This window comes from Cyprinus carpio, chromosome B3, assembly GCF_018340385.1.
Source record: "Cyprinus carpio isolate SPL01 chromosome B3, ASM1834038v1, whole genome shotgun sequence".
Lineage (NCBI taxonomy): Eukaryota > Metazoa > Chordata > Actinopteri > Cypriniformes > Cyprinidae > Cyprinus > Cyprinus carpio.
In genome coordinates this window covers 45362506-45388756 of record NC_056599.1, presented here as the reverse complement: position 1 = coordinate 45388756, position 26251 = coordinate 45362506, and the positions used below count along the sequence as shown (strand labels likewise).

At 39.7% G+C, this 26251-nt stretch overlaps 1 protein-coding gene across 1 annotated transcript; it reads right to left on the bottom strand.

Moving 5' to 3' along the window:
- Positions 1 to 2776: 2776 nt before the first annotated feature.
- Positions 2777 to 25309, bottom strand: LOC122136664 (gastrula zinc finger protein XlCGF8.2DB-like). Its single transcript, XM_042721067.1, has 3 exons — positions 25006 to 25309; positions 24749 to 24883; positions 2777 to 4004 (listed from the first exon to the last, which is right to left on the bottom strand). Exons 2-3 carry the CDS (start codon positions 24831 to 24833, stop codon positions 3154 to 3156), a joined length of 936 nt encoding a protein of 311 aa, XP_042577001.1. The 5' UTR covers positions 24834 to 24883; positions 25006 to 25309; the 3' UTR covers positions 2777 to 3153.
- Between the last annotated feature and the right edge of the window lie 942 nt (positions 25310 to 26251).

Sequence of the window (26251 nt, the reverse complement as noted above, 5' to 3'; positions counted from 1 at the left end):
GGAAAATTCGGACCACGAGCTTGATAAGATAACATATGATTTATGAATGGGTGGGACAGACAATGCAACACCCTGAGAAAAGACAGCATCTAATTGGTCAAGACAACATTTGAGGTGTGGCCAAAAGGCCAGTTTAAATACTCAGGACACCATCAAATTTTGCTTTTAGCTTTTGTCAAGCTTTTGCTATCAGTCATGCCGGCTTTTAGCTTTGCTTGTAGTTTAAGCTTTTAGTCATGCTTTTAGCTTTTAGCTTTCGTTTAGCTTTTGCTATCAGTCATGCCGGCTTTTAGCCTGCTCCTAGCTTTAGCTTTTAGCTTTAGCTTTTAGTCATGCTTTGTCATCACTTTTAGCGTTCTTCGAGCGCCGTTCCAGCGTGCTTCGGCCTGCACGCCTGCTGCTACTTAGCCACGATGAGAAGAAACACCACCTAGTCTCGTCAAACTTTACTTCTTTTCTTTTCCGTTTGAGAGTTTCGTGTTCTGAGTTAAGTTTTGTAACGCCGTGTCTCCGAGTCTGACCTCGAGTGCCCGTTCAACTTCAGCCAGCCCACAACTCCGCATCTTCAGCCAACGCCCAACCACGGGCTTCCCAAGACGTCACTTCAACGACTACTGAACTTCCAGCCAATCAGCAACTTCGGGAAACCCCCTTTTCAGCGACAACAAAGGGAACCCCGTTAAACAGGCATCACAAGTAACGTACCTCCAGACTCTGATCTGTACTGGTGTTATCTATTATAATTTTCACCTAATTGATGAACTCAATGCGAGGGTTAATTGAGTGATTGATGTTTGTTCATGTCTATGCAATTTCACGTATTGCTGTAAACTTGGGATTTCACATTTTCATTCTCTTAAACTCATTCTTTCCTAACGTTCTATCCTCCTGCAACTTGTGTGAATGTGTGAGTGCGTGTGCTTATGTGTTAGATTAGTTTATATGTCTTAGATTTATCTAATAAAGCCTTATTTATATTGAAAAGAGAAGTATCTTGTGTTTTGTGCTCACAAGTTAATGTCTTAAACTGCCGATCTTGTTACTGTGCTAATTAATAGTGTTTTCACTATACTTTGGATATTAATATCCAGCGCAGATTTGATGTTATACGGCTCGTTCAGTGAATCGCTGGCCGTTTCAGTGATCAGCCGTGAAACAGTGATTCTGTTCGAATTCCCTTTAAAATCTTAAATGATTCCCTTTGAGCTAAATTGACCTGTTTCCCTTACAGTGAAGATTAGGCAAATAGTCTGGTGACGTAAACTTGCGCGTGTTTCTCAATACAAAGTATGCAAATTTCGGACTTGCATCCTCGTTAGTTCGGACTTTGCGAGTTTGTGATCTCCCGCGGACGAAACGAGGCAAGTCCTGTAATTCTGCAAACAGCAGCGTGCTTGATAACATCAGTCAGCTCGCCTTGCCTACTGCAATTTTCCTCACTGTATATTTACAATAAGATGAAATATGATATCAAATACCACTGCCTCCTTTTGTTTTCATTGTAAATGTACTTCATTCAGGGAAATGTGTATATATACAACCATTACAATAGATAAATTAAATAAAGACCAAAGATTACCTGTTAGATTTACCCAAAATGAATTATATTTTATGTATAACCACTAAAGAGATATCAGAAGGACTAGCCGAGGTGAGGCTGCTCTAGGCGGATACATGAGCACTGAGCTCCCGCTGATCGCGTGGAGCTGATCGTCTCCGAAATCGGCGAAACACATTTTTAATTAGGCGCTGTCTTTATAAATAAACCACAGATTTGAGTTTTAAACAACTACATTCTCGCCTGAAATACTTTTAAAACTACATTTCATGACACAATAACAGTAATATTTTGAAAATGATTACAATAAATGGTGGTTGAAACATGATGCTGCGTGAACTCAACCAGTCAGCATGTTAAGCGCCCAAGTCCCAACCCTGAGAGTTCCCGACCTTTGAAAAAGTACTACCTCGCCAGCAGGGACTTTCTGAGGGACATTTTCTACCAAGAACTTTATTTAGATCCTGGTTCCTGCTGTGGAAACACACCGAGTACCAGCCCAAAGACCCTAGTTCCTGGGTAAATTTCCAGCAGTTGAAACGCAGCTATAGATGTCTTTGGCCAGAGGATAGTTCTGTTTAAGGGACAAAAGCTGGTGTGCAGTGTAATTTATCTTTAATCCTTGAAAATAAGAATTGTATTGTTTGTTTAATGCCTTTATACAAGTCATATCAGATATATATTTTTATTATAGAAATACATTATAGAAAATGGAGATCTCATTCATAAGTCACGCACACATGCGCTGATAGCTCTGAAGTAAGCTAAACCTGAAACAGAACATACTCCGGAGCAGGTTATCTTCAGAGAGCAAGTTGTTATTTATTATTACTCTGAAAGTTGAAACTTCTTCCACAATGATGGCACATGTGACACTTTCTCCAGTGTGAATTCTCATGTGCCTGTTAAAGAATCCTTTTTTAACAAAGCTTATTCCAAACAGTTGGCAGATAAAAGGACTCTCTAGTGTGAAGTCTCGTGCATTTTAAGGGTTCCTTTTTGAGAAAAACTCTTTCCACACTGAAGACATTAGTATGATTTCTCTCCAGTGTGAATTCTCAAATGTGTCCCTGGACCACAAAACCAGTCTTAAGTCGCTGGGGTATATTTATAGCAGTAGCCAGAAATACATTGTGTGGGTCAAAATTGATTTTTTCTTTTATGCCAAAACTTATTAGGACATTAAGTAAATATCATGTTCCATGGAGATATTTTGTAAAATTTCCTACTCTAAATATATCAAAACTTAATTTTTGATTAGTAATATGCATTGCTAAAAACTTCATTAAGACAACTTTTAAGGCAATTTTCTCAGTATTTAGATATTTTTGCACCCTCAAATTCCATATTTTCATAAAGTTGTATCTTCGCCAAATATTCTTCAATCCTAATAAACCTTATATCAATGAAAAGCTTATTTATTTATTTGATGTATAACTCTCAGTCTCTAGAAATTTACCCTTATGACTGATTTTGTAGTCCAGGATCACAAATGCACTTTAAGGTTTCCTTTATGTGTGAAACTGACTCCACACTGTTACCAGGTGTAAGGCTTCTCTCCAGTGTGAATTCTCATGTGCTCTTTAAGGTTTCTTTCATGAGTGACACTGACTCCACACTGTTGGCAGGTGTAAGATTTCCCTCCAGTGTGAAATTTTCATGTGCCTGTAAAGGTTTCCTTTATTTGTGAAACTGACTCCACACTGTTGGCAGGTGTAAGGCTTCTCTCCAGTGTGAATTTTCATGTGCCTGTAAAGGTTTCCTTTATGTGTGAAACTGACTCCACACTGTTGGCAGGTGTAAGGCTTCTCTCCAGTGTGAATTCTCATGTGCTCTTTAAGATTTCCTTCATATGTGAAACGGGCTCCACACTGTTGGCAAGTGTAAGGCTTCTCGCCAGTGTGAATTCTCATGTGCCTGTAAAGGTTTCCTTCATATGTGATACTGACTCCACACTGTTGGCAGGTGTAAGGCTTCTCTCCAGTGTGAATTCTCATGTGCTCTTTAAGTTTTCCTTCATATGTGAAACGGGCTCCACACTGTTGGCAGGTAAAACAATTCTCTCCAGTGTGAATTCTCATGTGCCTGTAAAGGTTTCCTTTATATGTGAAACTGACTCCACACTGTTGGCAGGTAAAAGAATTCTCTCCAGTGTGGATTCTCATGTGCCTGTTAAGGTCTCCTTTATGCTTGAAACTTTTTCCGCACTGTTGGCAGGAGAATGTCTTCCCTCCAGTGTAAATTTTCAGGGGGACCTTAAGGTTTCCATGTTCACTGAAATAATTTTTAGTTCCAGTTTTATGAGCTGTTTTCTGTGAGAAAGTCTCTTTAATCTGTGGCCAACTGAAAGATTCTTTTTCGGTTTTAAAATCATGATGAGTGTCACATTGTTCTTCCTCCTCCGTTTCATTCGGTACTATGCGCTCCTCTTTCAGCAGCATGAGGTCTATGATGAAAAAAGGCAAATGAAAGTTAGCCCAGTTTAATAGCACAAAGAAACAGACATCAAAACATTTACCAACAAGCTAGATCAGGGGTTTCAAACTCAGTTCCTGGAGGATCAAAGCCCTGCACAGTTTAGATGCAACCCTAATTAAACACACCTGATATAGCTAATCAGGTCATTAAGGCTTATTTGAAAACAATGATATGCGTGTTGGAGCAGGGTTTGTACTAAACTTTTCAAGCTTCAAGCCTCCAGGAACTGAGTTTGACATCCCCGAACTATATCCACTAATCTATTAAAGGAAGTGCTTCATTGCGAGAGGAGCACCGAGTCTGCGTCACTAGTGATAATGCCACAAACAAACAAACTTAACGACTGGACGAGGTTACAGTGTTTAGGGGTCTTAAGATGTGCAGTCGTTGTTGTATAGGGAGAAGAGCAGTGTAGAGAGAGAACACAGCCCTAAGGAGCTCCAGTGCTGATCGTACGGGTGCTGGATGTGTATTTTCCCAGCCTCACAAGCTGCTGCCTGTCTGTCAGGAAGCTGGTGATCCAGTGACAGATGGAGGCGGGCACAGAGAGAGCTGAGTTAGTTTGGTCTGGAGGAGTGATGGGATGATGGTTAAAAGCAGAGTTGAAGTCAACAAACAGGATCCTCATGAAAGTCCCTGCTCTGTCTAGATGTTGCAGGATGTAGTGCAGTCCCATGTTGACTGCATCATCCAAAGACCAGAAAGGACTCCATAAAGCTCCATTGATCTGTTAACCCTCTGGGGCCGATTAACGCAAATATGCGTTTTGAGGCATTTTCTCCTGATAACCCCCAAAAGAACTTAAATTACACTTTCAGTTTTGATCGTACAGATAAGAGCAATACAACAATTGAATCTGTAAAGGGTCTACTTTTATTTGTTTACACACGATAACAAAACTTTGTGCATTTATAAAATAAAGAAAACAAACAGGGTGTGCTGTCTGCAGCCTTTGTCTGCGCTGATCTTCAGTTACAAACGTGTCATTATAACCTTAACCAAGATGGCGGCGCGTCCACACGCAGCGGCTTCTCTCTGTCCCGACAGAACAGTGTTTTCGTGTTTTTTGTCTTGTGAGTCGCAGTGTTTTTGTACGTCGTCATCGCGTCTATCTGTCTTTAAGCGCGCATACAGTCGTGAGTTTCTGCTGGATGTCGGCAGAGCCGCATTTTTAGAGTTAAACTCTAAAACAGCTGCGGGCCTTCGGACTACTACGGAGGCCTACATCATCACCGACCCCCACTACTGCATCTCGCCCACAGCGGAGGCGCCACAAGCGGCGTGAGAGGAAGCAGAAGAGGGGTAAGCGCGGAGGTATCCGGGCTAGGCTAACGGCTAACCCACACAAGCCATCTATCCCCACCATCGTTCTGGCTAACGTACGCTCTTTGGACAATAAACTGGTCTACATCCGATTACTACGTTCAACTCAGAGGACTGTAAGAGACTGTTGTGTGTGTTTGTATTCACGGAAACATGGCTCAGCGACAGCGTTCCGGACTGCGCCATTCAGCTCGACCAGCTGACGTGCTATCGAGCAGACAGAGCTCGCGTCGCGGGAGGAAAAACCCGCGGCGGCGGGCTTTGTGTTTACAGACAGAGCGGGTGGTGGTGGGGTGATGTTGTGATCTGCAAATACTGCTCACCCCTGGTGGAGTTGATGATTATTAAGTGCCAGCCGTTCTATCTGCCGAGGGAATATACTGCCATACTGCTCGTATCGGTTTACATTCCCCCGAACAACAACAACAGCAACAGGAACGATGCACTAAATGAACTGTACCAGCACATCAGCGAGCAGCAGACAGCACACCCCGATGCTTTTCTCATCATAGCTGGGGATTTCCACCATGCTGACTTAAAGAGTGTGTGTTTCCAAAAATACACCAACACATTAACTTTCCAACACGAGGTAGCAACATTTTAGACTTTGTTTACACCACACAGAGGGGAGCTTACAAAGCCCTCCCCCTCCCCCACCTCGGTGCCTCAGACCACATCACTGTCATGCTAATGCCTGCATACAGACCGCTCGTTAAAGTCACCAAACCAGTTCAGGAAACAGATTCAAGTGTGGCCAGAAGGGTCGTCTGACGCTCTTCAGGACTGCTTTGATACAACTGACTGGAATATGTTTAAGCAGGCTGCCACTTACAATAACTCCACTGACCTCCAGGAGTACTCGGAGACTGTCACTGCCTACATCAACCAAGTGTATTGAGGATGTAACAGTCACAAAAACCATTACTGTCCGGGCCAACCAGAAGCCGTGGATGACAGGGGAAGTCTACAGACTCCTGGAGACACGGAACGCTGCCTTCAGAGTTGGAGACGAGGGGGGCCTGAGAACAGCCAGGGCCAACCTATCCCGCGGCATCAGACAGGCTAAGAGACAGTACTCCAGGAGGATAGCCCATCAATTCAGTGACAGCAGAGACACTCGGAGCCTGTGGCAGGGGATACAGACCATTACGGACTACAAGCCCCCACAATGGACCTGTGACAGCAACATCTCTCTGCTGAACGAGCTTAACACCTTCTTCGCTCGCTTTGAGGCACAAAACAGCACCACTGCACAGAAGACTCCACCTCCTCCCGGTGACCAGGTGATGATGCTGACCCCGGACAGCGTGAGGAGATCCTTCAGAAGGATCAATGCACGCAAAGCTCCGGGTCCTGACAACATTCCTGGGCGTGTACTGAGAGACTGTGCAGCAGAAACTCACTGATGTCTTCACAGACATTTTCAACATCTCACTTAGTCAGGCTGTTGTTCCCACATGCTTCAAAGCTACCACCATCATTCCAGTCCCGAAGAAGCCATCTCCATCCTGCTTCAATGACTACCGTCCAGTTGCACTTACTCCCATCCTCATGAAGTGCTTCGAACAGCTAGTCATGCACCACATCAAGTCTGCCCTCCCCCCCCTCCCTTGACCCATTCCAGTTTGCATATCGGTCCAACCGGTCGACCGATGATGCCATCTCAACTATCCTCCACTCAGCACTCACACATCTAGAGAAAAAAAAAGACTCATACGTCAGAATGCTGTTTATAGACTTCAGTTCAGCATTCAACACAATCATTCCTCAACAGCTCATTCACAAACTGGTCGAGCTGGGGCTCAACACTTCGCTGTGCAACTGGCTGTTGGACTTTCTGACTGGAAGACCTCAGGCAGTACGTGGCGTCGGCAGCAACACATCCAGCACCATCACACTGAACACTGGGGCCCCCCAAGGATGTGTGCTGAGCCCCCTCCTCTTCACTCTGCTGACCCACGACTGCACACCGTCACACAACTCCAACCTCTTCATTAAGTTTGCGGATGACACGACTGTGGTGGGTCTCATTAGCAACAGAGATGAGACAAACTACAGGAGCGAGGTGAGTCGCCTGGCCGGGTGGTGCAGTGACAACAATCTCTCTCTGAAAGTGGAGAAGACGAAGGAGATTGTTGTTGACTTCAGGAGAGTGCACACTCAACATGTTCCTCTGACCATCAACGGTGCGACTGTGGAGAGAGTGAGCAGCACCAAGTTCCTGGGTGTGCACATCACAGAGGACCTCTCCTGGACCGACAACTGGGCAAGAAATCACAACAGCGTCTCTACTTCCTCCGCAAACTGAGGAGAGCCAGAGCCCCACCCCCCATCATGTACACCTTCTACAGAGGCACCATCGAGAGCATTCTGACCAGCTGCATCACTGTGTGGTATGGCGCCTGCAACGCGTCCTGCCGGAAGACTCTGCAACGCATAGTGAGAGCAGCTGAGAAGATCATTGGTGTCTCTCTCCCCTCCCTCCAGGACATTTATGGAACCCATCTCACTCGAAAAGCCCTCTCCATTGCAGGGTGATCCCACTCACCGTCACACAGCTTCTTCAGTCTGCTGCCATCAGGGAGGAGACTGCGGAGTCTCCAGGCCAGGACCAGAGACTGAAGGACAGCTTCATCCACCAGGCTGTCAGGAAGCTGAACTCGCTCCCGAACTTGCCCCCCCGTCCCTCTTCTGCCTCAGGCACCACTGAACTATGAACCCCCCCCCCCCAGGGTCCCACCCCCCCAGGTCCACCCCCCCCCCCCCCCCCCCCTAACATACGATGTCATGCACCAGTCACTTTGTGCAGCAGGGGTCTGCTCACTACCTCATTCACTCATTCACCATGGAACTGACGTCATTCTACCACCTCATCAGTCAGTTTAATAAAATAACTGCTCTTGAGCCCTTTGTCACTTTGTCACTTTTAATCAGACTGAATAAGCTATTTTTTTATGCACTAAAAATCTTTTTATCTGCACTGTTTGTTCACTGGTTTGCACTCTATCTGCCATGTGCCTTGCGCTGCTTTTATTTAACCTTATTTTTTTATTTTATTTTTTCTATTATGTCTTTTTTACATTCACTTATTGTATAGTTTTATCTTATATTTTATATTTGATCTAGATTTTTAGGCTCTACTGTTAGTGTTATCTGTATGCACCGGGGGTCTGAGAGTAACGCAATTTCGATTCTCTGTATGTATGTACTGTACATGTGGAAGAATTGACAATAAAGCAGACTTGACTTGACTTAAAATGAACTGTAACTCAGAGAATACTCAACACAGAGACATGAGAGATATATCTATAGAAAGCTTGACATGTCTACTTTTGTCTACATGTCTACTAGTAAGTGCTACCAAAAACAAATATTCTGTGATAAAGTAATCTATATGAAACCAATGCTATGTCCAGTCTTTCACGTCTCCCTTCATTATATCTAATGTGACCATGCCCACGCACCGATCGTGCTATTGAGATTATAATCTTGAAGCTGGTAAATGCCCCATAACAACAAACAAAGCAGCAAGTTTTTTACATTTTACTTTGCACTTCGTGCTGAGAGGAATGAGACTGAATTCACCACAGAAAAGACTTGCTGTGACAAATAAGAAAGAATTCACCTCAAGAAACTTTGGATTATTGACGCAGCAGCTTGATCAAGCAGAGATCCTAAACATGAGTAAGTCTTTTTTTATTATCCTACTTGTATTAGTTTTCACATAACCTGTACACATTTTACTAGCTATAATTTTACAAACTATAACTCCTGACTAAATGTATAATCAAGTGAAACATTATAAAGTTTCATTCACAGCATCTAAATGTCTCACCATGCCAGGATGTTTTTTTAATGTTATATAACATAAACAGCAATACGATATAAAAAAAATACTGTTGCTAGCCTAATGTCAGTAAGAATGGTTAGATAAAACTTTACTGAGATAGGCTATTCTCTGTTCATGAATATAGCCAAATATGTTTATAACTATATATATTGTATAGGCCTACATACAAAGCATTCTTGTATTTATGTAACTAAGCTTCTTTTCATAAATATCTACTTTGGTGTAAGTATTTTGAATGTGTTATACCCGGGATCCTCTGAGGTGTAAATGTATTAAGTAATCTCTAAATATCACTCATAATGTGTGTGCTATGTGGTAATTGTGTTCTTTTTTTTTTCTACAAATTTGTACTAGTATCAGTGACCATCCCAATAATGTTAATAATGTAGTTTAAAAAATATATTTTGTCCTCAGAGTCTTTCTTGTAACTCTTCTCTCTCAGTCACACACCTGGCTGAAAGGCTCATTATGCAGCTCATTATGCGGGCCTTTGTCTTCTCAGGTGTGACTCACAGTATTATGCAAGATAGTTGACGCCTTCTCGCATATACCTTTCCTACACAAAAAGTGTCTTAAAAAATGTAAATCAATATTTTGTTTTCTTTGAACGAGTTATCAAGATGATTTTCACATCATTTTGAAGCAAAAACTCCAGGCTTCAAAATCTGTTCTCAAAAGTCTTGTGAACAAATGTTCTCTAGTTGTTTTATTGCCTTATTTCAGTGACTTCAAAATTGTAGTTTTTCACTAACCACGCATAAACGGTGCTTTCTCAAAAACACAATCATGTACATACATGCTGCTCACATATTATTGTAGCTCAGTTTTTGCTGATTTCAGTGTTATTAGACTTTAGCCATTTATGTGTTTGTAAGCAACTGACAAAACACAAATATCAGTGCATGTTAAAACTCCTCTAGTCCCCCAAAACACCTTCAGGTCCCAGAGGGTTAAAGATCCGTGTGAAGACGGGGGCCAGCTGGTCAGCACAGGCTTTCAGACAGGCTGGAGTCACACAGTCTGGGCCTGGTTCCTTTCTTCTTTTGTTCTATATAAAGACCTGGCGCACATAAACTTCACTTATCTGCAGTGCAGGTGTGGGGGAGAGGGGGGATTGCAGGAGGTATTAATGGAGTTTTTTCAAACCTTCGATAGAACTCATTCAGATCGTCTGCCAGTTTTTGATTCTCCACAGTGCTGGGGGATGGTGTCTTGTAATTGGTCATGTCTTTACATTTAGCAGACGCTTTTATCCAAAGAGACTCACAAATGAGGACAATGGAAGTAATCAAAATCAACAAAAGAGCAATGCTATACAAGTGCTATAACAAATCTCAGTTAGCTTAACGCAGTACACGTTGCAAGGGCTTTTAAATAATATAATTAATAAAAATAAAACAATAGAAAAAGAATGGAGCAAGCTAGTGTAAGAGGTGTTTTTTTTTCTTTTTTTGCTTTTGTTAATTGTATAATAAATGAAAAACAGATAGAATACAAAATGATTAGAAAGCTATATATATATATATATATATATATATATATATATATATATATATATATTATATATATATATATATATATATATATATATATACACACACACACACACACACACATATACATACACACACACACATTTAGGAATAGAATAAGAATAGTGAGTGCTAAAGTTAGAGGGTCAAATAAAGATGGAAGAGATGTGTTTTAAGCCGATTCTTGAAGATGGCTAAGGACTCAGCTGCTTGGATTGAGTTGGGCAGGTACTAAGAGGGAACATTTATTTTAAAAGTCCATAAAAGTGACTTTGTGCTTCTTTGGGATGGCACAATCAAGTGACGTTCACTTGCAGAACGCAAGCTTCTAGAAGGCACATAAGTCTGAAGTAATGAATTTAGATAAAGGGGTGCAGAGCCAGTGGTGGTTTTGTAGGAAAACATCAATGCCTGGAATTTTATGCGAGCAGCTATTGGTAGCCAGTGCAAATTGATAAACAGAGGTGTGATGTGTATTCTTTTCGGGTCATTAAAAATTTATCTTGCTGCCGCGTTCTGGATTTATTGTAAAGGTTTGATAGAACTGACTGGAAGACCTGCCAAGAGAGCATTGCAATAGTCTAGCCTGGACAGAACAAGAGCTTGAACAAGGAGTTGTGCAGCATGTTCTGAAAGCAAGGGCCTGATTTTCTTGATGTTGAATAAAGCAAATCTGCAGGACCGGACAATTTTAGCAATGTGGTCTGAGAAAGTCAGCTGATCATCAATCATAACTCCAAGGTTTCTGGCTGTTTTTGAAGGAGTTATGGTTGATGTGCCTAACTGGATGGTGAAATTGTTATGTCTTGTAGTTCTGTCTTGGCAAGGTTGAGTTGAAGGTGATGGTCCTTCATCCAGAAAGAAATGTCTGTTAGACAAGCTGAGATGCGAGCAGCTACCTTTGGATCATCAGGATGTAATGAGAGGTAGAGTTGAGTGTCATCAGTGTAGCAGTGGTATGAAAAGCCATGTTTCTGAATGACAGAACCTAATGATGTCATGTAAACAGAGAAGAAAAGTGGTCCAAGAACTGAGCCATGAGGCACCCCAGTAGTTAGATGTTGCGATTTGGACATCTCACCTCTCCAGTATGGTTGACAGGAGAATCTGGTGGTTAACCATGTCAAGAGCAGTGGACAGATCAAGCAAGATAAGTATTGAAGATTTGGATTCCACTCTTTCATACCGTTCCACACTGAAGCAGAATCACTGGAAGAGAATTGGTCTGGCTATCCAGAATAATTCCACTTTGCCACTCTGATCTCTTTTTCCCAGTGTGTATTTGGGCTGTTTATACAAGACTTTGTCCCCTTTTCCTGTAAGCATCTTCTTTGGCCTGACAGAGCTGTCTGAGTTTTACAGTGAACCATGGTTTGTCATAGTTGGAGTCCTGGTAGGAATGCACATATCTTTACAGAAACTGATATAAGACGATACAGTCTCTATGAGCTCGTCCAGATCGGTGGCAGCAGCTTCAAAAACACTCCAATCAGTGAGTGAGAAACAGGTTTGTAAATCCCTCTCTGCTTCACTGGTCCATATTTTCCTTAATAGAGGTTTAGCTGATTTAAGTTTTTGCTTGTATGTCAGTATGAGATGAACTAGACAGTGATCAGAGAGCCCCAAAGCTGCCTGTGTAATATGCATCCTTTATAGCTGTGTAACAATGATCCAATATACAGGTGCTGGTCATATAATTAGAATATCATCAAAAAGTTGATTTATTTCACTAATTCCATTCAGAAAGTGAAGCCTGTACATTATATTCATTCATTACACAGAGACTGATATATTTCAAATGTTTATTTCTTTTAATTTTGATGATTATAACCGACAACTAAGGAAAATCCCAAATTCAGTATCTCAGAAAATTAGAATATAACTTAAGACCAATACAAAGAAAGGATTTTTAGAAATCTTGGTCAACTAAAAAGTATAAAAATGAAAAGTATGAGCACGTACAGCACTCAATATGTAGTTGGGGCTCCTTTTGCCTGAATTACTGCAGCAATGCGGCATGGCATGGCAGTCGATCAGTCTGTGGCACTGCTCAGGTGTTATGAGAGCCCAGGTTGCTCTGATAGTGGCCTTCAGCTCTTCTGCATTCTTGGGTCTGGAATATTTCATCTTCCTCTTCCCAATACCCCATAGATTTCAGGCGAGTGTGCTGGCCAATTAAGAACAGGGATACCATGGTCCTTAAACCAGGTACTGGTAGCTTTGGCACTGTGTGCAGGTGCCAAGTCCTGTTGGAAAATGAAATCTGCATCTCCATAAAGTTGGTCAGCAGCAGGAAGCATGAAGTACTCTAAAATTTCCTGGTATACGGTTGTGTTGACCTTGGACCTCAGAAAACACAGTGGACCAACACCAGCAGATGACATGGCACCACAAACCATCACTGACTGTGGAAACTTTACATTGGACCTCAAGCAACGTGGATTGTGTGCCTCTCCTCTCTTCCTCCAGACTCTAGGACCCTGATATCCAAAGGAAATGCAAAATTTACTTTCATCAGAAATAACTTTGGACCACTCAGCAGCAGTCCAGTCCTTTTTGAAAGCGAGACGCTTCTGACGCTGTCTGTTGTTCAAGAGTGACTTGACACAAGGATTCCGACAGCTGAAACCCATGTCTTGCATACGTCTGTGCATAGTGGTTCTTGAAGCACTGACTCCAGCTGCAGTCCACTCTTTGTTAATCTCCCCCAAATTTTTGAATGGGTTTTGTTTCACAATCCTCTCCAGGGTGCGGTTATCCCTATTGCTTGTACACTTTTTTTCTACCACATCTTTTCCTTCCCTTCGCCTCTCTATTAATGTGCTTGGACACAGAGCTCTGTGAACAGCCAGCCTCTTTTGCAATGACCTTTTGTGTCTTGCCCTCCTTGTGCAAGGTGTCAATGGTCGTCTTTTGGACAACTGTCAAGTCAGCAGTCTTCCCCATGACTGTGTAGCCTACAGAACTAAACTGAGAGACCAATTAAAGGCTTTGCAGGTGTTTTGAGTTAATTAGCTGATTAGAGTGTGGCACCAGGTTTCTTCAATATTGAACCTTTTCACAATATTCTAATTTTCTGAGATACTGAATTTGGGATTTTCCTTAGTTGTCAGTTATAATCATCAAAATTAAAAGAAATAAACATTTGAAATATTTCAGTCTCTGTGTAATAAATGAATATAATATACAAGTTTCACTTTTTGAATGGAATTAGTGAAATAAATCAACTTTTTGATGATATTCTAATTATATGACCAGCACCTGTATTACTGTCTCTGGTGGGACATGTAACGTGTTGGTTTTTTTTTTTGGCTCATTTTGGCAGTTTGAAAAGGCTCACCATAACAAACTTCCTGGAGGAGTTCACTTTGGCTCCTTAACACCTTTGAGCAACCACTGGTCTGTGGCAATTATGTAATCAGTGGGTGTGTTCAGGAACTCCACCTACTTTGACTTTCTCTCATTCCACGTAGGTCAGACAGGAGAACAAGAAGTTACTAGCAACATGAATACACTGTGTCGAATAGCTGAGTATGTACAACTGTATCCACACCTGTACCATCGCTTGAAGGCATTTAATTCCTAGAAAGAAATTGCAACACAGCTTGTTGTCGACAAATCGGGTTTATGCAAAAAAGCGATGTAGAGGAACATCTGAGACAAGTTTTCCAAAAGCATGAAAAGAATGACTGAAAAGAGTGGAGACAAGGCGGCAAAACACCAAAAACATGTTTCAAATAAATGTTATACAATACTGTTGATGCTGCTTTTTTTTTAACAAGAGAATATAAAAGTTAAGCAATAAATGAAAAGGCAAATGACCATATAATAATAAATCTTTGTTTTACCAAAATTAAATAATGACACCAAAAAATATAAAAAGTGTAATAATTTACCCAGTTTAATAAAATAAATGAATAATAAAGTAACAAACAGGTTTGTGTTGTGATTTTTTTAAATTTAATTTTATTTACATCATGCTAAAATTATCAGTCTATGAGCAATTCACACTTCCCATTAAGGACTGATAATGGAAATGGAATGGTTCTTTTGTATTGCAAATTTGACTCTGAACTGCTACTAATCATTATTCTTTTGTCAATAATATTCTGACTATTGGTGCTCATCTCATATCTTGATACACTTCATCATTGCATTGTTGTTGTGTTGCTGTGCACAACACATTTACATAAATTTACACCCCGCCTCCAGCAGCGCAGGGGTGTTGGAATGTTTGAAAACAGTATACTGTCGCTCAGCCTTTTCAAATTTCTTTTTGCCCCCAAAAGAATAAAGAAAACAAACTTTGTTTGAATTATATCTGGGCCAGTTGAAGATGTAGAGAAGACAGAAATTCCTGCTAAGAAAAAGATTATTTTGGGCAGCTTCTTCAAAATCGCATCATGTAAACCAGGGATAGGCAACTCCGGTCCTTGAGGGCCACTATCCTGCAGAGTTTAGCTTCAGCCCTCATAAAAACTCACCTGCCTGTATCTATCTAGTAATCCCGAAAACACTGATTGCCTTGTTCAGGTGTGTTTAATTAGGGTTGGAGCTAAACTCTGCAGGATAGTGGCCCTCCAGGACCGAAGTTGCCTATCCCTGATGTAAATGCTAAACTGTCCCTCAGTCAGAGAATCCACTGAAATGGAGCTGAACATTTACAGACAGCTGAAGTTGATGGTGAGCAGCACAAGGCTAATTTTCCTGGAGTGGCCAGTCTAGCAAAAAAATAACTCTGCATCCCTGCCACAAGTTCCCCATCTGAGCAGGCTTTCAGCACAAGTGGGAATATCACATGCCACAGATCAGCACTAAAACTTAATGGTGCTTTTCCACTGTGTGGTACCGCTCGGCTCAGTTCAGCTCGGTTTGAGTTTCCACTGCAGTTTAGTAACGCTTAAGAGTGGCCTGGATTACTTGCGTGGTCACACCCGAGGTAGTGATGCGGCCATGACGCAAAGCGGAGTATTCCGCTTATACTACGGTTACCACACCTCAAGACCTCTATCAGATGATGGCCCTGTAGTAAAAATGTCGTTATAGTTGCACCAACTCTACTGCTGTGACTACTGAAAAACTTTTTAATTCCGCGTCGCTCCGTCATGCTCTCGCTGGATCCGCTCCTCTGCCATCAACGAGAGGACAGTCTGCACTTCCTCAACAGACAACGAAACAGCCATTTTTTGGTTGTTAAAAGAAAGGTGCACTCATCCAAAACAGTTATTTTCGATCATAGGCATGGGAAGTGGGGGTGCTGAGGGTGCTGCAGCACCCCTTGTTTTTTTCTGTGGGCAACTGTTTAATGGTTATAATAACTGAATAATAATTAAAAAAAAAATCGGAGTGTCTATTTACACTAAGCACAAATAGGTCGCCTTGTTGGGAGAGACACCAGCTTCACCCACCAATGTGTGATTGGGCTAGTCAATATTATAAAAGACGGTCTTCAGATATCAGATGCAGTGGTGTAGATGATAAAATGTGGGTCATATTCATTTTGACACGATCGACCCTGGTTCAAATCTGCCTTATGGTGAACTTTTTTTCCTCCCTTTTCAAATTTCAAATCACATCAGATTAATAAAAATTAAGGAAATAATCAAAAAGTTGAAAATAAAGTATTGGGTAGGGTTAGGGTAGGTCCATAGACTGTATAAAAACGGGTAGGTCTAGTGCTTTTGTCCCAGTAAGGTGGCATCCATTATATATCTTGAATTAAATCAATATATTTATTTGAAATAAATCAATGTTATTATTGGATACTGTTTTAAAATGTATTACAATGCTGAGGTGCATATAATTGCCACTATTTGCAACAAGTAATTAACAGAATAATCTGCTATTTTAGTATAAATAGAATCTAGCTAATAGCATATCACTAAAAAATACTGCTATTTACACTTAGCTCTATCTCGTGAACCCCCAGCCCGTACAGCACCCCCAACCTAAAACATCTTCCCGTGCCCCTGCGTTCAACCCTTCGCTGACTGTTGATTTAAATCTAGCGGGTCTGTTGTGTCTTCTGCTGCAAGTTCAGGCAGTGACGATTTTCTCCAGCCAATCAGTGATCAGCAGAGTTTACACGTCACGTTTTGCCAACGGTACAGTTCAATTAGAACCTAGGCCGAGGTGGTACTAAAAAAAGTACCCAGGTACTGTACCCAGTGGAAGACCCCTTAAAAGTGAGCCGTACTGAACTGTACCGTGCCTTACCATGCTGTGGAAAAGTGCCATAATAAAGTTGACCAGCTTGTGTCCCTTGCACCCAATTTGTATTTTTTCGATAGAAAAATTTTATATTTTTATTTTGTTTAATTAATTATTATTAAAGTGTTTATTTCATTTGATATTTATTATACTTTAAACATGTGACTGATTTTTTTTGGGGGAAAAAAAAAGTTTTATATTTTCTTAAAGCATTTACACATTTATATATTTTCAAATGTTCCCCCCATTGTTGAATTTGAATTTATATCACACCTGTCAAAGATATTAATTGAGGAAAGTTCATAATAGGTTTGTCCACATCATACTGTGAAAAGTGGCATACAGTGAAATTGTTGTTATGCTAAGGTTAATGTTAGTTCATGTTTCATGGGCTATATTTATCAAGTTCCAAGTAAAAACGTAATCAAATAAGGTGAAGTCCTTTACGGTTGAGAAATATTTGTTTATTTATTATATAAAGGCCTTCTTGCCAATTTTCCCGATATCACTACAGTGAAATAAAACTGTTCATACCATGAAATAGAGTTTTGGTCATACTCTTTTGTCTTGTACAATTTAATATATAGTTGAGGACCACCAACACTGCACATTTTGCATGTCTCCTTAATCAAAACACACCTGATTCAGGTCACCTTCTCATTAGTAGAAACTCACAGACTTGTTATGGGTGTGTCAGACAAAGGAGACATGCAAAATGTGCAGTGTTGGTGGTCCTCCAGGACTGTGGTTGAGAACCACTGCTCTAAAATAAACTGTTTCGTATGTTGAAATATAGTTTTTGTAAAACTACAGAAAGTGAACATTATGGTTACCCATATGACCCCAGCTGATAAATCAATAAGACCTTTCACAAATACAGACTTTTCCACAAATTTACCAGTAAATTGCCATAAAGAGATCATGTGTGAACAGGACCTTTTCGAAAATACCGATAAATTCGTTCCGGCAATTTAATGAGAAGTATGAGAAGTTGTAGCATTACCAGTAAATTGCTGGAATTCTGCTGTGTGTGAACGCAGAAGGAAAATTACCGGTATAAGCACGTACGAGTTCAGAACGTGGTGACATAAGACATCTACTCCGGGCCAATCCAGAGCCACTGAAATTCAAAATTCAACAGCTCTGGGCCAATCATAACATTCTGATGCAGTTGATGCATTTACTCCACGTGCTGTGTTTGAAGTCGTGTAATGCGATGTCTCTGGGCCAAAAGAAGCAGCATGAATGTGAACGTTTGGCACAAAAGTGAAAACATCAACAAAAATACTGATCGCGTTTACCCCTCCATGTTTACAAATACAGGTTTAGAGGTCGTTCCCGTTTTATGATGTCACAGAATTTACCAGTAATTTAAAACTGATGTGTGAATGGTATGGAATTACATTTGGTTCAATAAAAATGAACATAACTTTATAAAACTGAACGTAACTTTTTCAGAACTATCAAAAATATGCCATTACAAAAGAAGAAAAACACAATGAAAATGAAAAAAATGAACTCGGTCGCACAAATTTAACAGGCTCTTCAAATATGCTTCATTCTTTGTTAATGTTTTTCAAAGATTCGTTTTCGCTAATCGTGGATTCTGAATGCATTGCCACAGATTTCGCTTACGCTTCGCAGCTTTTCGTTTGGTGTTTTGACACAAACTTCTCGTGGGGGCGGGCTTAACAGTGATCTACTCTGATTGGATAGTGAGCTTTTGACGGACAGGTGCTCTCTGACCGGGAAGTACAGACGCCACTCAGTGGCGCGCATATTGGAAAGCTCTCGCGGTGATTAAATCTGGCCTCTACCACAAAAAATTCTTTTTCACAGACAAAGTGAAAAATTTATTTTAAGCTTATACACAGGTTCTACCATGTAAAGAAGTTTATACAAAGATTTAAATCTGACATTGATTTTACAAGCTCTTTTTGTTCGAGTTCTGAAGAAACTGTACACTTATTTTGGTCATGTCACTACACTCAGAAACTCTGGGATGATATTGGTGTGTTTGTCAAGTAAGATTTTGCCAGGCTTCTCAGTACATATGTAAAACATTATATTTGGGTTTTATGACTCTGACCCCACAAACGAAAATATCAGTTTTGTTATTAATTATTAATTTTTTTCCTAAACAAATTTCACATTCACAAATGCAAATTCTCCAACTGTAAACCTGTCTCCTGTTTTCCTAAAAGAAATGGAAAACTATTTGAATGTAATCTCAGTATCTACTAATAAGAAAGCTATAAGGACTGTTAGAATTTGCTCTGCCTTTGATCTCCTTGTGTAATTTTGTTTAGATTTTGGCCCTCTTTTTCTTTAGTTCCATTTTATTCTTTATTGTTTTTTTTTTCTTTCTTTTTTTGTGGTTGATATTATGTGATGTATGTTTATACTTTTGTATGTTTTTGTTCTCTGCATTAATAAAAAAAGAAAAAGAAAAAAAAAGCTCTCGCGGTGATTTGTATGCAATACGTCGTGCCTTTATTACTAAATATGTAAATAATATTTGACCTTCGATCGTCTCAGTCTGTAAAGATGAGCTCTCAGGAGACACACGGAGCGCCATCATCTTTCTCCTCCGCTTGTCCTTCAAGGCAGCTTGAAGTAAGCTTGTGTAACTGAAGTAACCAATAACATCGATACAAGTTTTATTCATGTTACAGTGTGCAGCAGTTCGTTGCGGGTTATTATTGTCATTCAGTAACACAAGCTTACTTCAAGCTGCCTTGCAGGACAAGAGCTCATCTTTACAGACTGAGACGATCGAAGGCCAAATATTATTTACATATTTAGCAATACAAAGCACCGCGAGAGCTTTCCAATATGCGCGCCACCGAGTGGTGTCTGTACTTCCTGGTCAGAGAGCACCTGTCCATCAAAAGCTCACTATCCAATCAGAGTAGATCACTGTTAAGCCCGCCCCCACGAGAGGTTTGTGTCAAAACACCAAACGAAAAGCTTCAAAGCGTAAGCGAAATCTGTGGCAATGCATTCAGAATCCACGATTAGCGAAAATTAATCTTTGAAAAACATTAACAAAGAATGAAGCATATTTGAAGAGCCAGTTAAATTTGTGCGACTGAGTTCATTTTTTTTCATTTTCATTGTGTTTTTCTTCTTTTGTAATGGCATATTTTTGATAGTTTCTGAAAAAGTTACGTTCAGTTTTATAAAGTTTCGTTCATTTTTATAGAAGCAAATGTAATTCCATAGAATGGTACCTTTCCGGAAAAAAACACAGAATGCTGTTGCCCGTGTGAACAGCGCAGTTTTGAATTTCCCGGTAAAGTCGTTCTGGTAATTTTACAGCAATTTACTGGTGTTACTGTGTGAAAGAGCCTAATCTCTTCTTATGTGCACCTGCCATGGCATGCTGACAGTGGCACTACGGTACACCTATAATAAGTGTTTATATTCAGACTATTTTAGACTCGAGTAGGAACCACTGGGGTGTAGACCAGACCTGCGTGACTCGTCATAGACATAAACAGAGAGAAGTAGCTCTGGCTACAATCTTCTTCTGCAAGACGCATGCAGTTCTGCTTATTAAGCGCTAAAACTTGCAAGACTGCAGCTTTAAACGAATTGTGCCAGTTATTTTGGAAGTGGACCAAGACCACCTCTTGAGCTGGTTCTCGGTTCGGTTGTTTGCTGTATTCACACCTGCCCAAAAGATCCGCACTAAGAGGGGAAATGAACTTGAGTTTGATTAAATTGAACCAAACAGGACACTTGTGAATACACCCTTAATGATGAGTGACAGAATTAAAATGTTTTAAAAAGACCACCTTTTGTTTTGTGTATTCAATGTCCATGTCTGAAATAATGAACTTTTAAATATTTATTTGGGGCATTTAGAGGGTTTTTTTCTCTCTCCACAATTATTGTTATGTAGTTATTTGTAATTAGATTAATTCATGAAAAAAATCATCCACTTATTTAGATTAAAAAATAATTAACTGACATCCCTGTAAGGTCCACGCACACGGTCCAAGGAAGGTACCCGGTGCTGGCTGAAGGTTTCTTGCGCGTTCGGTCTTTTCAGCACGTAGAGTTATTCAATTTAAATCCAATTCTAATCTGACTCCATTTAATGATGTAATCTGACTCCATTTTAGTATGACCTCGAATTTAGGTTGAAAGGCAAATTGGTTGATTGTCTGTCTCTAATTATTATTGTTATTATTCTGACCTTGGATTATTCTAGTTAACTCTTTACTTTATATTTACTCGTTCATTAGGAATCTATGTCGCTCAGGGTGCCCCACGACGGCCGTTCTTCTACGTGTGCCCCACGATCACAAACTCGCCAGTCTAAACAGTAGTCAGAGGTTATGACTAATACTATTTAATAGGTTACCCATACTTACCATATTTGAAACCGTATTTTCGTTTAGTCCCCCTCAGTTACCCATGTACAACTTAGTTAAAGCTCACCACAATAATCAGCGGTTATGCTAGCACTATCTGTCTAGTCCCCCGACAGTTATATAACTACGTACAACTTAATTAAAGCTGAGGCAATAACCAGCGGTTATGACCAGTGGTCTGACTAGCCCCCCATAGTTACTGCAACTGAGTACAACTTAACTAAAGTCAAGCGGTTTGTCAGAAATCTAAAACCTCACCTGATGTGCCCCATGCTCCATCTAGCCTGAGTTTTAGTATGCACTTAACCCTGGACGCAGATTTGCGGAAACCTAGCCTTCACTTAATCTACTTGAGGAAACAATTTCAGAGTAACTCAGAGTAGGCCTGGGCGATAAATCGATTTTATCGATTAACTCGAATGTGTAGTTTACATCGGTTTGTTTGAATGAAAATCGGTTTTCTTTTTAACATCCACCGACGCTCCACTCAGGGCTCCCGTTGTTCCGATTGGGCTCAACCCTCCTCCGTGCGTTTGCCATAAAGACATGCTGCTGAGCAAAGTATGTTTCTCCGGAGCGCGGAGTAGAGCGGTGTGATTTTGACTGGAGCGAGGCGCGGGTTTTTTTAAAAGTCAGAGCGTCGTGGTTTTCACTCGCTCCAAGAGCACTCCTCCACTGCTCCATCACGAGTACAATTCATGCGAACGGCCCGTAATATAACTGCATATTTAGCAATAATTCACATGTTAAACATATTTAGCTATAGCTTGATACAGATGAATTTCTCAAATCAGAAGATTATAATGACGGGAATAACCGAGCGGGAAGTTATAGGCTAGTTCTCAAGGAGTTTGTCTTTTCTTTTTTACTGAATATTTCTGGGTTTAAAGCATGATTTAAACAGATACAGCACATTCACACGCAATCGCTTTCGGAATAATGCATTCAAACAAATGTAATCTTACAATACTTCATCTTTATCTGATTTTGAAATCTGTAAGAAATGCATCGATCTGTAGATAAAATAACTGACGAAAATGAACTGCTATTTTCATTACAAACAAAATTTGCACAGCAGAAAGCAGCAATTATACCTTTTAATGCTGACAATGTCATTAGTTTGGCATGTGGTAGGAAAAAAAAAAAAAAAGTTTGCACACAATAGCCTAAGCCACTTTGAAACTCTACTGTTATTTTATTTACTTTTTATTTTAATATAGGCTATGTTATTAACATAACATTTCAAACATACTGAAATACTTTAGCCACGGAGCGAAGGCGGAGCGGTGTTTCTGGTATCAGTGAGCGTGGAGTGATTATTAAATGCTCGGAACGCGGAGGGAAATAGTTGCTGCTCCACTCCACTCACATACTCCGCTACCGAGTGAGAGAGATGTTTTGCCCTACAAAATGAACAAGACCGCGGCAGCACAAGCACAGCATATCCGCCAAAAAGCAACCTGCAGCAATGCTCATTTCACGGCTCACCAAGCTTTACTTTTGTGGCTCGCATGGCAGTAAATAATACGATGATATGATCATGCAGTCAATACAGATATTTAATAAAAAAATTAAAAACAAGCAGGGCTGTAACATAACCCATTTAAAAACGCATGCAATGTCACACCGGGCATGAATGGTGCGATCCGACAAAAGACAATAGAACCCAGTGATGTTGTCTAAACTGGACGCGGCGTGATGCGACACCAACCCCATCAGTAAACTGATGCTCGTTCTATTTATGACAAAATGTTCTGACACTACGTTCAGATGATTCGCAACTGTAGTGTGAGGTCAAGTTTAGACAGACTTTTAGCACAGCGGGGCGCAGCACGACAACTCTCGCGTCCAGTGTAGACACAGTTAGACAGTGTCTGCTCTATTTACAAATAATTTATATAAGAAAAAAATGACTCACTGCGTAGTTGCCAATTTTAATTTTAACAGTTCTTAACGCCGAGTGGATGATTAGATGCATGATGGGCTAGTATTAAATAAAAATTGTAAAAAATCATCTTCTCAGTTATAAATTTGACTGGTAAATAATAAATAATGAATTATATTAAAACGTGTTTTGAACAATTTCTTTGTCATTTGAATATTGTAGGGGGGGCAAAAAATCTATTTAAATTGTAAATCGGATTTTTGGTGAAAAAAATCGGGGATTTTTTTTTTAGGCCATATCGCCCAGCCCTAACTCAGAGTAAATCAAATGTAACAATTTATTATCAGTCAGGTAAGTTTTATGCCAATTACATAGCCAATTCAGAGATATCAAATCAATACAAGACATCAAATTCTCAAGGTGAATCTAAGAGTAAAAGATGCATACCTGACTTTTAGAAAAATACATAAGTATGAAGTGTGTGGATACACTTCATGCTAAGGGCTCATTCTGGCTACAGAAGGCCCTGATCCTTTTGCTGCAATCGTTTAAATACCTCAGACCAAGACAAACATCCCCCGAGATGGAGACAGGATCTAACAATTGGAATTTGCATTAACTCAGGTCCCAAGCCTGGGTGGTTTTACAACTCAATGGGAACAGGAGGTAATTTACATGGAGGACCCTGGGAAGGGGCACTCCCGTTACAGTAGGCAAAATATCTCTTAACTCTTAGGATCTGTATTATCTTTTAATCTACTTTTGTAAGATTGAGACCATTGTACCAGTTGCACTGAGACATTTCAAATGATACCAGACATGACTGTTAGTTCACTCGCATTGACATGTAATCATTTTGAGCAGATTGAATAGAAGGAAGCATGGGTGAAGAGATTTAAAATGAAACAAATGGCCAGAAGGGAAGGAGGTCTCCTGCACCTCCACTCTGTGGGGTGTCTCGAAGATGCCCGTGTATGTTTGTATTGTCTGTTTCTCAGGAAATCATAGGATCTCAGGTTCTTTCATCCTTACATCCCTAATTATTACTCAATATGTCATTATGTCATTGTGTCATCCAATTTTTGAAGAATTGTAAGATTTAATTGAAAGAAAGAGAGAAAGAACTGCATCCAAAATATTACATTTTATGTAATTTCTCACTATTTTTGGCACTCAGTCTTGTGCATTCAGCCATTACACTACATGGACAGCTAACGTTTACATCAAAACAGTCAAAAGTAATGAAAATTTTTTTGGGGGAAGCAACTTTACTAAATAAAATGCAAAAAAATATATATATAACTAGTACTAGTAGCCTACTTCTCAAGTTGAAATTAAATTGTAAGGAGTAAAAAGTATGAATTTTTCCTCAGAAACGTGATCAAATGAAAGTTTAAAAGTTTGAAATTGTACTTCAGTCAAAAACAAATTCCCCAAAAGTATTAAGTACAGTAATTAAGTTAAATTTCTCAAGTATTTTACACACCTGGACATTTTTTTAATAAGTATCAAAGGAGAATGAAAACCAACCTGTTTGTTCCTCAGTATCTTCTTGTTTGACTCTCAATGTTTCTTCAATCTTCACATCTTCTCTCTCCTCTTTAATAAACTCCATCTTTATAACAGTGTGTGGATCTCAGGAGTTTTTCTGTCTGTTTGGACAATCTGTCATGTTTAAGATGAGAATAATTAACAAAGAGAAATCAATCCAAACTAAATCTCAATCCCTAGTTCAGTAGTCAGCACACTGGTAAGGGACTCGATTAGAGTAACAATAATTAACACACCTACAAGTTTCACAGTCTGAGCGCTTTCTCCAGAAAGAAACGTGCACCGACTGATCTTAAAATATATCAGTGCCTTTGTTTTGTCTCAAGACGAACAACAGTAATGTTTTTTCTAACACAGTTTTATAAAAACTACTTCAATGACTGAACTACGGCAAAATCCTGGCTTGAACTAAGCCCTCCCTGCTTAATGAATTATCGCTTGTAAAAACTAAGACTCAACGGTTTACACTGATGTAAAAAGTGTAAATGTTTAAAAACACAAACCCTTCTTCAGCCGAATCACAACAGACAGGAGCGCGACGCTGCCTTATGACGTCACAGCGGCGTACCAAAATAAAAGTCCTTCACACGTTAAACAAATCAAGCAGTTATTCAGTATTTTTTTTTAGTTATTTGAAGTTTAATTATTGGTTAAATAAATGTTGGCTAGAACCTTTTCTAACCACTTAATACATTATTATTGTAAGAATTAAGAACCATTATTTTTTTTCCAAAAAACTAAATAAATAAATAATAATAATTAACCATGGTTTTACTATAAAAAAACAACAACAAACAAACAAACAAACATGGTAATCAATACACCAAAATCAATACTCCACTTTTAATATAATAAAACCATGGTTAATTTTTGTATGGGAAGACAGTTTAATATTTTTGGTGAATGCATTTTCTAGTGCCAGAGCCAAAATCTTGTAAGCCTCATTATTTTACTGTTATACAATGAACTATGTTTGTCAATGAAAATGAGCTTTTATTAGGTCCAGAGATTACTCAAAAACAAGCAAATATTCAACAGTCATTAGACATGCTGTGATGTTATTAATTGTGCAAAGGTAAATGTAAGCTACATTTGTTTGTAATTGCAGTTGTCTTCAAACAGCATTAGCGTGATAAATACCTGCAGATCTGTACATCAACCTTGTAGGTTTATTAATGTATTAATTTCTCAGTGATCTTTTCTTAAGTCCAGCATGAAATCAGAGAAAAGGTTTGATATGACAGACTTCATTTATAATGTAAAACAGAGGTGTTTCAGTGGAACAGCATCTGTTTCTCAGACATCAGTCTTACACAAACACTAATATAATCAGTCTTAATGTAAAGTTTGTTTAATGTAGTAATAGTCCATGGCCTACTTAAAGGGTTAGTTCAGCCAAAAATGAGAGCTCAAATCACTCAAATCAGAGAGCTCTCAGAACTCATCAAAAATATCTTAATTTGTGTTCTGAAGACAAACGAA

Coding starts and splice junctions, on each gene's coding strand:
- LOC122136664 (XM_042721067.1), bottom strand. CDS start 24,833: ATGGAGTTTATTAAAGAGGAGAGAGAAGATGTGAAGATTGAAGAAACA. Junction 4,005..24,748: donor AGATACTGAGGAACAAACAG/GTTGGTTTTCAT, acceptor TTTTCATCATAG/ACCTCATGCTGCTGAAAGAG.